Raw genomic sequence first — 12,714 nt, 5'->3', positions numbered from 1 at the left:
CAGGAGTCACAATTATGTAGCCTAATTGAATTGGAACAGGGGAACTACCCTGCACTTAGTCTGCACCTATCAGGGGTGCACTAGTATAATATTCTGTAGCTTATACCGGTATAATTGTGTCTGTAGGTTTGACTCCAATGCTCTCAAACTTTAGGTCACTGCTTTAGACCCACACGGGCTGAAACATTTAATGAGCCACAGAGACATGATGGCGCTTTCTGAAGTAGCACAAGAGTGTAACATAAGGTTGTTGGTGCCTGGGGGGAAGCACATGCTCACGTCTCTCACTCATTCACTCACTCACTCACTCACACACACACTCACTCACTCACTCTCACACACACACACTTTTTATCTGGAAATCGGCGTAACCAGAAGCTCTTGATCGTCGTGACGCACTGACTTCTATCAGAAAGAGCGGGTTAAAGTTTCCCTTCTCTGCTCTCCCAATGTGTGCAGCAGATGAAGTCTCCGTCTTGTTTGTGTGCTCTGTCCTCTAGCGCTATAAATCAGCACAGGTCACATATGGCTGAGGGGCCACACCACCACCATCTAACCCAGCCTTCCTGAAACACCACAGTCTGGCTGCCAATTCACAGACACCTTCCAGAAAGGGGTCAACACTGTACCTTGTTATAGTGGTCTAGTACCCTGCTACAGGAGTATATTCATATCTAGGATAAACCACTATTTATAAAATTATTAGATCTTTAGGACTAGAGTAGGCTTCCACTGTTGGATGTAGTGAGTGCTGTGACTGTGGGGTGATTTCTCCTGTCTGCTGTAGAAGGTTCTGGAAGTGTCTCCACTAGGGTTGTCACCATGATACCAGTATCGCGATACTCAGAAGTATCGTGGCAAGAAAACAAAAAATGAAGCAGATATAATTTCTTATGACATAACAGTCCTATAGTATAAAATAAAACCTTTTTGTAAACAACCATAGAGTTTAGTCTGCTTCCTGTTTTGTTTTTTTTACCAAGGAAAATGTGGTATCGTAGTTTCGCCACACTGGTATCGTGACAACCCTAGTCTCCAGTCAGAGAAGCTGTGTCTGGGAGGTGTTCTGCTGAACAGATGGTCCTGGCGTCTGTCTGCTGGGTGTCTGTCAGTGTTCAGTGGCTGGTGGTGGAGGAAACAGAGGCATGGGGCGGGGGGCTCCGAGTCTGAGCCTCAGACAGACCGGGGGTGGATTCAGGGAGCCCTCCCTCCCAGTCCCTCCTTATATCTTGATCCCAGATCTGTTTTCTGTATAGACAATTGGCATGAAAATGACCATTATAGTTGGCTATACTGCACAAAAAGATCTATAACCAGGCTAGTCCATCCCACCTCAGGGCTAACCATAGACATCCATATTCACATACCGGTATTCAGGTTGATATGACATTTAGTGGGGCTAAGAAAGACTTTATGGCTCGGCACACGCATACTCAGGCTGACTGGATCAGGCAAATTAGAAATAAGTGCACTCAGGCTATCCGGAAGGCCAAAGTTAGTTACTTTAAGGAGCAGTTCTCTCACTTAAATACCTCCTCCCTCTTTCCCCTGCCCCGCAACAAAGTTTCTCCCTGCAGGCGGACACAGAGTCTGAGGTGCGATAGGAGCTCCTTTTGGACCCCCAAAAAACATCTGGGTCCAAAGGTTTAGACTAGAGGTCGACCGATTATGATTTTTCAACGCCGATACCGATTATTGGAGGACCAAAACAGCCGATACCGATTAATCGGCCGATTAAAAAATAATAATAATAATATAAAAAATATATATATATTTGTAATAATGACAATTACAACAATATTGAATTAACACTTATTTAAACTTAATATAAAACATCAATAAAATCAATTTAGCCTCAAATAAGTAATGAAACATGTTCAATTTGGTTTAAATAATGCAAAAACAAAGTGTTGGAGAAGAAAGTAATATGTGCCGTGTAAAATATGTGCCATGTAAAAAAGCTTATGTTTAAGTTCCTTGCTCAGAACATGAGAACATATGAAAGTTGGTGGTTCCTTTTAACATGAGACTTCAATATTCCAAGGTAAGAGGTTTTAGGTTGTAGTTAATATAGTATTTATAGGACTATTTATCTCTATACCATTTGTACCTTTGCCTATTGGATGTTCTTATAGGTACTATAGTATTGCCAGTGTAACAGTATAGCTTCTGTCCCCCTCCTCGCCCCTACCTGGGCTCGAACCAGGAACACATCGACAACAGCCACACTCAAAGCATCGTTACCCATCGCTCCACAAAAGCCGTGGAATAACTACTCCAAATCTAAAAGCGAGTGATGTTTGAAACAGTATTAGCGCACATTCAGCTAACTAGCTAGCCATTTCACATTGGTTACACCAGCCATTAGGCTGATAGGCTTGAAGTCATAAACAGCGCTGTGCTTGCTGCTGGCAAAATGCACAAAAGTGCTGTTTGAATGAATGATTACGGGCCTGCTGCTGCTCAGACTGCTCTATCAAATCAGGCTTAATTATAACATAATAACACACAGAAATACGAGCCGTTGGTCATTAATATGATCGAATCCGGAAACTATCATTTCGAAAACAAAACTTTTATTATTTCAGTGAAATACGGAACCGTTCGGTATTTTATCTTAACGGGTGGCATCCCTAAGTCTAAAATTCTTGTTACATTGCACAACCTTCAATGTATGTCATAATTATGTAAAATTCTGGCAAATTAGTTCGCAATGAGCCAGCCAGCCCAAACTGTTGCATATACCCCGACTCTGCGTGCAATGAACGCAAGAGAAATGACACAATTTCACCTGGTTAATTTTGCCTGCTAAACTGGATTAGTAGTTCTAACTAGTGATTATGATTGTTTTTTATAAGATCCGTTTAATGCTAGCTAGTAATTTACCTTGGCTTCTACTGCATTCGCGTAACAGGCAGGCTACTTGTGGAGTGCAATGGTTAGAGCGTTGGACTAGTTAACTGTGCGGTTGCAAGATTGAAACCCCTGAGCTGATAAGGTGAAAATCTGTCGTTCTGCCCCTGAGCAAGGCAGTTAACCCACAGTTCCTAGGCAGTCATTGTAAATAAGAATGTGTTCTTAACTGACTTGCCTAGTTAAATAAAAGGTATAAAAAAATATTATGAATATTTTTTATTTTTTAAATAATCGGAAATCGGTGCCCAAAAATACAGATTTCCGATTGTTATGAAAACTTGAAATCTGCCCTAATTAAATCAGCCATTCCGATTAATCGGTTGACCTCTAGTTTAGACCCTTTCTTCTTTAAGGTTGCTGCCCCTATCATCACCAAGCCTATCTCCGACCTTTTTAACATGTCTCTCCTTTCTGGGGAGGTTCTCATTGCTTGGAAGGCAGCCACGGTGCGTCCTTTATTTAAAAGGGACATCAAGCTGATCCTAACTGTTATAGGCCTATTTCTATTTTGCCCTGTTTATCAAAAGTGTTGGAAAAACCTGTCAATAATCAACTGACTGGCTTTCTTGATGTCTATAGTATTCTCTCTGGTATGCAATTTGGTTTCCGCTCAGGTTATGGATGTGTCACTGCAACCTTAAAGGTCCTCAATGATGTCACCATTGCCTTTGATTCTAAGCAATGCTGTGCTGCTATTTTTATTGTCTTGGCCAAAGCTTTTGATACGGTAGACCATTCCATTCTTGTGGGCTGGCTAAGGACTATTGGTGTCCCTGAGGGGTCTTTGTCCTGGTTTGCTAACTAGCTCTCTCAAAGAGTGCAGTATATAAAGTCAGAAAATCTGCTGTCTCAGTCACTGTCTGTCACTAAGAGAGTACCCCAAGGCTCGATCCTAGGCCCCACACGCCCCACACTCTTCTCAATTTACATCAACAACATAGCTCAGGCAGTAGGAAGCTCTTTCATCTATTTATATGCCTGTCTTATACTCAGCTGGCCCCTCCTCGGATTGTGTGTTAAACTCTACTACAACAGCTTTCTTAGTGTCCAACAAGCTTTCTTTGCCCTTAACCTTGTTCTGAATGTCTCCAAAACAAAGGTCATGTGGTTTGGTAAAAAGAATGCCTCTCTCCCCACCGGTGTGATTACTACCTCTGGGGGTTTAGAGCTTGAGGTAGTCACCTCATACAAGTACTTGGGAGTATGACTAGACGGTACACTGTCCTTCTCTCAGCACATCTGGTTCAATCTAGACTTGGTTTCCTCTATCGTAATCGCTCCTGTTTCACCCCAGCTGCCAAACTAACCCTGATTCAAATGACCATCCTACCCATGCTAGATTACGGAGATGCATTTTATAGATAGGCGGGTAAGGGTGCTCTCGAGCCGGCTAGATGTTATTTACTATTCGGCCATCTGATTTGCCACCAATGCTCCTTATAGGACACATCACTGCACTCTATACATCTCTGTAAACTGGTCATCTCTGTATACCCGTCGCAAGACCCACTGGTTGATGATGATTCTTTATAAAAAAAACTCTTTGGCCTCACTTCCCCCTATCTGAGAGATCTACTGCAGCCCTCATCCTCTACATAAAACACCTGTTCTGCCAGTCACATTCTGTTAAAGGTTCCCAAAGCACACACATCCCTGGGTCGCTCCTCTTTTCAGTTCGCTGCAGCTAGAGACTGGAACGACTTTCCTAGTTAAATAAAAGTTAAATAAAGAATGAGAGATGTACAGGGGAGCGGCTGTAGGCCGCAGGTGGAGACTGGGAGCCCCAGAGCCCCGCGGTACCGAGCAGCATACCCTAGAAAGGTTACGCTAATCCAGGCTCCGACCTCTGCTTCAACCGGCTCCCTCCGCCCGCCACAACACTCAGGTTTCCTAGCTACCAAACCCCTCTTGTGTTACTGTGGCCACTGGCCAGGGAAAACATACACTTCCGGTGTTATGTCGGTGGCATTGGAGGGTACGAGACAAGCCACTGTTACACCCACCTTTGTTTTTAGGCCTTAAACCTTTAGAGACGGTTTCCCAGACCTAGATTAAGATGACTTCTGGACTACAAAGCATGCTCATTGGAGAATTCTTATTCAAATGGCTTCGAAGGAATAGACTTGATCTGGGTCTGAGAAGCCTACCTTTTTATTTAGAATAGTTGTGACTCGTGCAGTACATCTTTATAGTATGCAATGTGATCATATTCATGGGGGCTTTCATCTGCCATGTGCTGTGGGGGAATCTAGGCTACCAGGACAGGCTGTCCTATAGCCTACTTTGATTCAAAATCGCATGGGAACAGATGCCAGTGGTAGAATACCCCTCATTGACCACAATGTTAGAGACACGTGCTTCTATTTTTCTTCAAATGTCATTCTTTCCTCTGGACAACAGTTTATTCAGTGAACCGACTCCAAAGAAAGCCAGCCACCACATTTCTCCCATTTAGCCTGACTGATGGTGTTCGGAGTCAGCCAGCTGCCCAGCTTCCGATAGAGCCATGGAGGATAGGGAAAAACTGACTGACTCATGTTTTGCTACTCTGTTGAGTTCTTTTTGAGTTCCCTGGCCTTTAGCAAGTTAACATTCATTTTATTTGGTGTCTGCATGCTGTGTGAGGACTGAGTGGAGGGCATTTCTGTGTGGCATGTTTGTCTGGCATAGCATGGCCTGTTGGAAGCACAATTTTAGTTTTGCCACGACCTGACAATGGGCACATAAAGAAACAATATACCATGGTTAGTGACTTTCTTTGACTAGCGGAGAAGGTTAGGCTAGCCTTCGTGGTTAGGCTAGTTACTGTAGAGAGAGGCATAATGTGGTGTAAATGTCTGCCTGTTAGGACAGCTTACAGTGGTGTGTATCATTCCTCATACTCATAGACCATGGACGCACACACACCTACACACGTTTAATTTCTCCCCATTTGTACTGCACAGTGCTGTGTTAGAGCAAACTGTGTCTCCCTGTAACTGTAACAGACCAGGAACACCTTTATCATGCTGTATGGAACACACACGGAGAGCTCCTGAACTAGCTCAATGTAGCCAAGTCTTTATAACTGGCTCAATGTAGCCAAGTCTTTATAACTGGCTCAATGTAGCCAAGTCTTTATAACTGGCTCAATGTAGCCAAGTCTTTATAACTGGCTCAATGTAGCCAAGTCTTTATAACTGGCTCAATGTAGCCAAGTCTTTATAACTGGCTCAATGTAGCCCCGTCTTTATAACTGGCTCAATGTAGCCCCGTCTTTATAACTGGCTCAATGTAGCCCCGTCTTTATAACTGGCTCAATGTAGCCCCGTCTTTATAACTGGCTCAATGTAGCCCCGTCTTTATAACTGGCTCAATGTAGCCCCGTCTTTATAACTGGCTCAATGTAGCCAAGTCTTTATAACTGGCTCAATGTAGCCAAGTCTTCATAACTGGCTCAATGTAGCCAAGTCTTTATAACTGGCTCAATGTAGCCAAGTCTTTATAACTGGCTCAATGTAGCCCCGTCTTTATAACTGGCTCAATGTAGCCCCGTCTTTATAAGTGGCTCAATGTAGCCAAGTCTTTATAACTGGCTCAATGTAGCCCCGTCTTTATAACTGGCTCAATGTAGCCCCGTCTTTATAACTGGCTCAATGTAGCCCCGTCTTTATAACTGGCTCAATGTAGCCCCGTCTTTTTTATTAAGATTCAGTGTGTAGGCTAGTAGATGATGAATTACTAACATCCTAAATAGTTTTGACAATAATCTGCCTAAATAGGTTTTTAGAACATTATTTCTCTGTAGGTTCTAGATCAATAGAGCCATAGACCAGCCAAGCTACCCAGAGACACACTGAGAGAGACAGTTTGTCTGTGTGGATGGGCACAGATGGAGTGTTTATTTTTGAGTGCAGCTGTTCAAATATGATTGTGCCCTACATAGATAAAAACATACAGAGGGAAAAAAACATCAGCCTGCAGCCTCTCCTGTGACGCAGCCTCTCCTGTGACACAGCCTCATCCATACTACAGTGCTGAACAACACAACCATACATCTATATACCGTTTATAGTGTAAAACCCCTTCATGATTCACTGCTAGTTACAGTCCCTGCATGACCTATTACAAGTGTGATTATTCCAGTATGGTTAGCCTAATGTTGGTGGGAATTCCTATGATTCACTGTCTGCCTGATGGGGTTGAACACACAGCCTACAGCCCCATTTAGACACTGTACTCTGTGTGTCACTCAGACCTAGTGTAGGTCTAGTGTGATCCTCCACAATGTTTCCAGAGGTCATGATTCAGCACAACCTGTTGTGTTCTCACTTCTTTATATTACCATATATAATGTGTCATTGCATTGGTTCTTCTATGTACTTATTCTCTTTGATTAAGGGCAGTCAAACCTACATTCCAGTAGCATATTTATGTTAAAAGCACAACCTCTTTTCCCTGACAATTGCGATAGTTGAGTGGTTCTCTATACTAAAATTGACTCATTTTACAAGTAAATGCTCTTAGTTCTCAGAGTAGGACATGTGGGTGTGCTGGCCTGGCAATAGTTTGTAAACAGAGCTACTGTGCTGCCAAGGCAGGTTTGAATTAATCCAGCTGGCTTAACTAGCTCTAACCTGCCCCTGCTAGCTAATATGTTAGACCTAAATCTCTGATTATAGAGCCTTTTTCTTATCCATAGGATGATTATGCAGTCACAGCGGCTCACAGGTAGGTGATATAGGCTATATCTATTTGTTATCCATAGATCACCTAGGTAATGCCTAGGGGATCTGTATCTTGTTGTTATCCAAACCATCAGTACCCTTATTGTCTATGTATCGGTCTGTCCCCAGGACCTCTTCCCTACCCCCCCTGGACTGGCCCCTGCCCCACCTGTTTGGCCAGTACGAGCTGAAGGTTGAGGTGCACCCCAAGGCCCACCACCGAGCACACTACGAGACGGAGGGAAGCAGAGGGGCGATCAAAGCTGCATCAGGTGGTCATCCTGTTGTCAAGGTAAGACCATATAGCTTATTGTACTCTTTCCCCTAGATTGTTTTCCAGGCAGGGCTCAAAGGCCCCTGGCATCAACATTGTTAAAGCGGGGGGACCTTCCTCACTAATTCACTGGCCTAGTACATAGTCAGTGAATAACCCATAGAAATCACAATAACCAAAACATTCAGTTATTACCAGCTGGTGTAACCAACCTTACCTAATAACTGGCAAAACACAGGTCAAATGGCTCTTTAGGCCATAGTATACAGTAGGTCATGGCCAGTTTGTTGTGCCCGTCTGTTAGCCTGATGCCTGACTGCCCTGCAGTGTGTTACATAAGGTAAGCCTAGAGGCGAAAGAAACGCACACCTATTTAGGCGAGGTGCTGGCTAGTGGAGTAGAACACATGAAAAATGAAAGTAGAGCCGCATAGATGTCTATGTCTGATATCATTGGTTAATTCTGATATATTAAAATAGCATAAAAAAAACATAAATGGATAGCATACGATCATAGATACAATTTGGCAACATAAGCCTACAAACATTTACAATGAACAGCAAAATCACAATAATCACAAGAATGGCTTCAGATCAAAGTCTACGTTGAGACCGAAGGGAGCAAGGGTCTTTAAATTAAGATCCAGGCAGCCTCTTGTTTTAACAATAAATTGTCGAGGTCACCCCCTCTCCTAGGGAGGGTGACATGTTCAATGACAATATAACGTAAGGATGAAATCGAGTGGTTTGCTTCCAAAAAGTGGGCCGCAACTGGGTAAGTCGAGTTTTTGCACCAAATGGTGCTACGATGCTCCGAGATTCGTACTTTTAATTTGCGCTTTGTTTTACCCACATAATTTAAAGATAAATAACTGCCTTGGTGGAGCACGTGATAACACCTTTGATTGCATAAGGTAAACTTTTCTGAATTGAACCTATACCACCAGGGAAACTATCACCTTAGTCATGTAACCATGATGTCGGTGTAGCAACCTGGACGCAGGAAGTAGAACTTAAGAAACTCTCTGATGGTAACTACAAGAGGCAGTGCAGCTCAGTTCAGTTCTGGAGGTGACCTGCATCTATACTGACAGTGACAGTCTGGAAAAGGGCTCCCGAGTGGTGCAGTGGTCTAAGACACTGCATCTCAATGCAAGAGGCGTCATTGCAGTACCTGGTTTGAATCCAGGCTGCATCAAATCTGGTCGTGATTCGGAGTCCCATAGGGCGGCGCACAATTGGCCCAGCGTCGCCCGGGTTTGGCTGGGGTAAGCCGTCCTTGTAAATAAGAATTTGTTCTTAACTGACTTGCCTAGTTAAATTAAGGTTACATTTTTTTATTTTTTTATTTAAAAAATCAGATTGATGCCCGTGCCTTGTAGAATCAGGACTGGTGCCAAGACTGGGACTGTCACAAAATGCAGTACCTCAACTGTACAGCCGTCTAGGTTACGGCAGCCAGTGCTAGTGAATTCAAGTATTATGTGTAAGTATTACCAAACAATAACCGCCCCACCCCTCCCTCTGTACAGGTAGAAAGGGTGAGCTGCTGCAGCAGGCACGCCAAGCAGGGCAGGGTACATCATCGCACCCGAAGCCCAATTAGTTTGTCTGTCATGCGATACCCCAGAGACTGCGGCAGAGTGAGCCTCCGCCTTACTACTGTACCAGACCTGGGTTGAAATAGTATTTGAAATATTTCTGTTACTTAACTTGTGCTTGATTGAGCTTGACTAGATCAGTGAATCCAATAATAATAAATGCCATTTAGCAGATGGTTTTATCCAAAGTGACTTACAGTCATGCATGCATACATTTTACGTATGGGTGTTCCCGGGAATTGAACCCACTACCCTGACATTACAAGTGTCATGCTCTACCAACTGAGCTACAAAGGACAGGTTCCAAAGGTCCAAACCCTGTCCAACTACAACTCTACTCCAGGCAGGCGTCAAGAAAAGGCTCCCAAGTATTTTGAAAGGGTTTGAATACTATTTGATCTGAGGTCTATTACAGAACCTATGTAGCGCCACATTCCTGACCCAGGGCTCCCGTTCTGTTATCCAGCTGACAACCAGAGCAGAGCTAGGCAGCGGGTGAATATTTTATGCTCAGGGGACAGGGATCCTTTGTGCGGTGACTGAAGCGGGGCGGACGGCATCATGGGCCATGACCAGTGGTGTGTATCCCAACAATGCCCCGGCTTGGACTGTGTGTTTGCATAACCCAACAATAACCCTGTTTATAAGAGCCAGGAGGTGGCTTGTCATTCCAGTCCACTCCCTCAGGATCCTCTTTTAGTTGGGCTTTTAATGGAACTATACACTGATACCCACAACAACCCCAATGTAATACTCTTCTAATTGAAGTGACCTTTAAGAATGTGGACGAGAGGAAGACCACAGTTTGGTGTCCAGAACCGCTCATTTCTTTCATTTTTGGTTATTGGTTTTTGGTTATTTTGACGCAAATGTTGTTGACCATTTGTTCCATACAGCATAGTTTCTTAAAAACTATGCCAACTCTCATCTCAGGGCGAGTTATACAGACGGGGTCCTGTTCCTCCATCAGTCAGAGCTAATGCTGAACCATTTCAACTGAACCTTTCATTCTACCCCACCATGTGTGACGATGCATAATTTAGCTATCAGAATGTTGAACCCAGGCAGGTCTAGTGGTGTTGTCCTTGTTTACTAAACAGAACTTCCTCATTGTTTCTCTGCTGACGCTCTGTTTCCCCCTTTAACACTGTGGGACCAAGAGGGTGTCCTGTTATATTGACTCTGTTTCATGTCCCCTTTAACACTGTGGGACCAAGAGGCTGTCCTGTTATATTGACTCTGTTTCATGTCCCCTTTAACACTGTGGGACCAAGAGGCTGTCCTGTTATATTGACTCTGTTACCCCTTTAACACTGTGGGACCAAGAGGCTGTCCTGTTATATTGACTCTGTTTCATGTCCCCTTTAACACTGTGGGACCAAGAGGCTGTCCTGTTATATTGACTCTGTTTCCCCCTTTAACACTGTGGGACCAAGAGGCTGTCCTGTTATATTGACTCTGTTTCCCCCTTTAACACTGTGGGACCAAGAGGCTGTCCTGTTATATTGACTCTGTTACATGTCACCTTTAACACTGTGGGACCAAGAGGCTGTCCTGTTATATTGACTCTGTTTCATGTCCCCTTTAACACTGTGGGACCAAGAGGCTGTCCTGTTATATTGACTCTGTTTCATGTCCCCTTTAACACTGTGGGACCAAGAGGATGTCCTGTTATATTGACGCTCTGTTTCATGTCCCCTTTAACACTGTGGGACCAAGAGGATGTCCTGTTATATTGACGCTCTGTTTCATGTCCCCTTTAACACTGTGGGACCAAGAGGCTGTCCTGTTATATTGACTCTGTTACCCCTTTAACACTGTGGGACCAAGAGGCTGTCCTGTTATATTGACTCTGTTTCCCCCTTTAACACTGTGGGACCAAGAGGCTGTCCTGTTATATTGACTCTGTTTCCCCCTTTAACACTGTGGGACCAAGAGGATGTCCTGTTATATTGACTCTGTTTCCCCCTTTAACACTGTGGGACCAAGAGGCTGTCCTGTTATATTGACGCTCTGTTTCATGTCCCCTTTAACACTGTGGGACCAAGAGGCTGTCCTGTTAAATTGACTCTGTTTCATGTCCCCTTTAACACTGTGGGACCAAGAGGATGTCCTGTTATATTGACGCTCTGTTTCATGTCCCCTTTAACACTGGGACCAAGAGGCTGTCCTGTTATATTGACTCTGTTACCCCTTTAACACTGTGGGACCAAGAGGCTGTCCTGTTATATTGACTCTGTTTCATGTCCCCTTTAACACTGTGGGACCAAGAGGCTGTCCTGTTATATTGACTCTGTTTCCCCCTTTAACACTGTGGGACCAAGAGGCTGTCCTGTTATATTGACTCTGTTTCCCCCTTTAACACTGTGGGACCAAGAGGCTGTCCTGTTATATTGACTCTGTTTCATGTCCCCTTTAACACTGTGGGACCAAGAGGCTGTCCTGTTATATTGACTCTGTTTCCCCCTTTAACACTGTGGGACCAAGAGGCTGTCCTGTTATATTGACTCTGTTTCATGTCCCCTTTAACACTGTGGGACCAAGAGGCTGTCCTGTTATATTGACTCTGTTACATGTCACCTTTAACACTGTGGGACCAAGAGGCTGTCCTGTTATATTGACTCTGTTACATGTCCCCTTTAACACTGTGGGACCAAGAGGCTGTCCTGTTATATTGACTCTGTTTCCCCCTTTAACACTGTGGGACCAAGAGGCTGTCCTGTTATATTGACTCTGTTTCATGTCCCCTTTAACACTGTGGGACCAAGAGGCTGTCCTGTTATATTGACTCTGTTACATGTCACCTTTAACACTGTGGGACCAAGAGGCTGTCCTGTTATATTGACTCTGTTACATGTCCCCTTTAACACTCTGGGACCAAGAGGCTGTCCTGTTATATTGACTCTGTTTCATGTCCCCTTTAACACTGTGGGACCAAGAGGCTGTCCTGTTATATTGACTCTGTTTCCCCCTTTAACACTGTGGGACCAAGAGGCTGTCCTGTTATATTGACTCTGTTTCATGTCCCCTTTAACACTGTGGGACCAAGAGGCTGTCCTGTTATATTGACTCTGTTTCCCCCTTTAACACTGTGGGACCAAGAGGCTGTCCTGTTATATTGACTCTGTTTCCCCCTTTAACACTGTGGGACCAAGAGGATGTCCTGTTATATTTGTTTTCACAGAAACACTGTTGTTTTGATTACAACCTGAACACCT

The 12,714-nt window shown here is 44.0% G+C and overlaps 1 protein-coding gene across 1 annotated transcript in view; it reads left to right on the top strand.

Annotated features, from left to right (window-relative positions):
• LOC115124215 (nuclear factor of activated T-cells, cytoplasmic 3-like) overlaps positions 1 to 12,714 on the top strand; it is a 97,552-nt gene that overhangs the window by 24,466 nt on the left and 60,372 nt on the right. The window contains 1 exon segment of the mRNA XM_065013201.1: positions 7,752 to 7,914. Within this exon segment, the coding sequence (XP_064869273.1) occupies positions 7,752 to 7,914 (163 nt within the window).

The sequence above is a fragment of the Oncorhynchus nerka genome, linkage group LG28 (assembly GCF_034236695.1).
Source record: "Oncorhynchus nerka isolate Pitt River linkage group LG28, Oner_Uvic_2.0, whole genome shotgun sequence".
NCBI lineage: Eukaryota > Metazoa > Chordata > Actinopteri > Salmoniformes > Salmonidae > Oncorhynchus > Oncorhynchus nerka.
The sequence above is the reverse complement of the archived record's forward strand: the minus strand, read 5'-3'. Positions and strand labels throughout refer to the sequence as shown.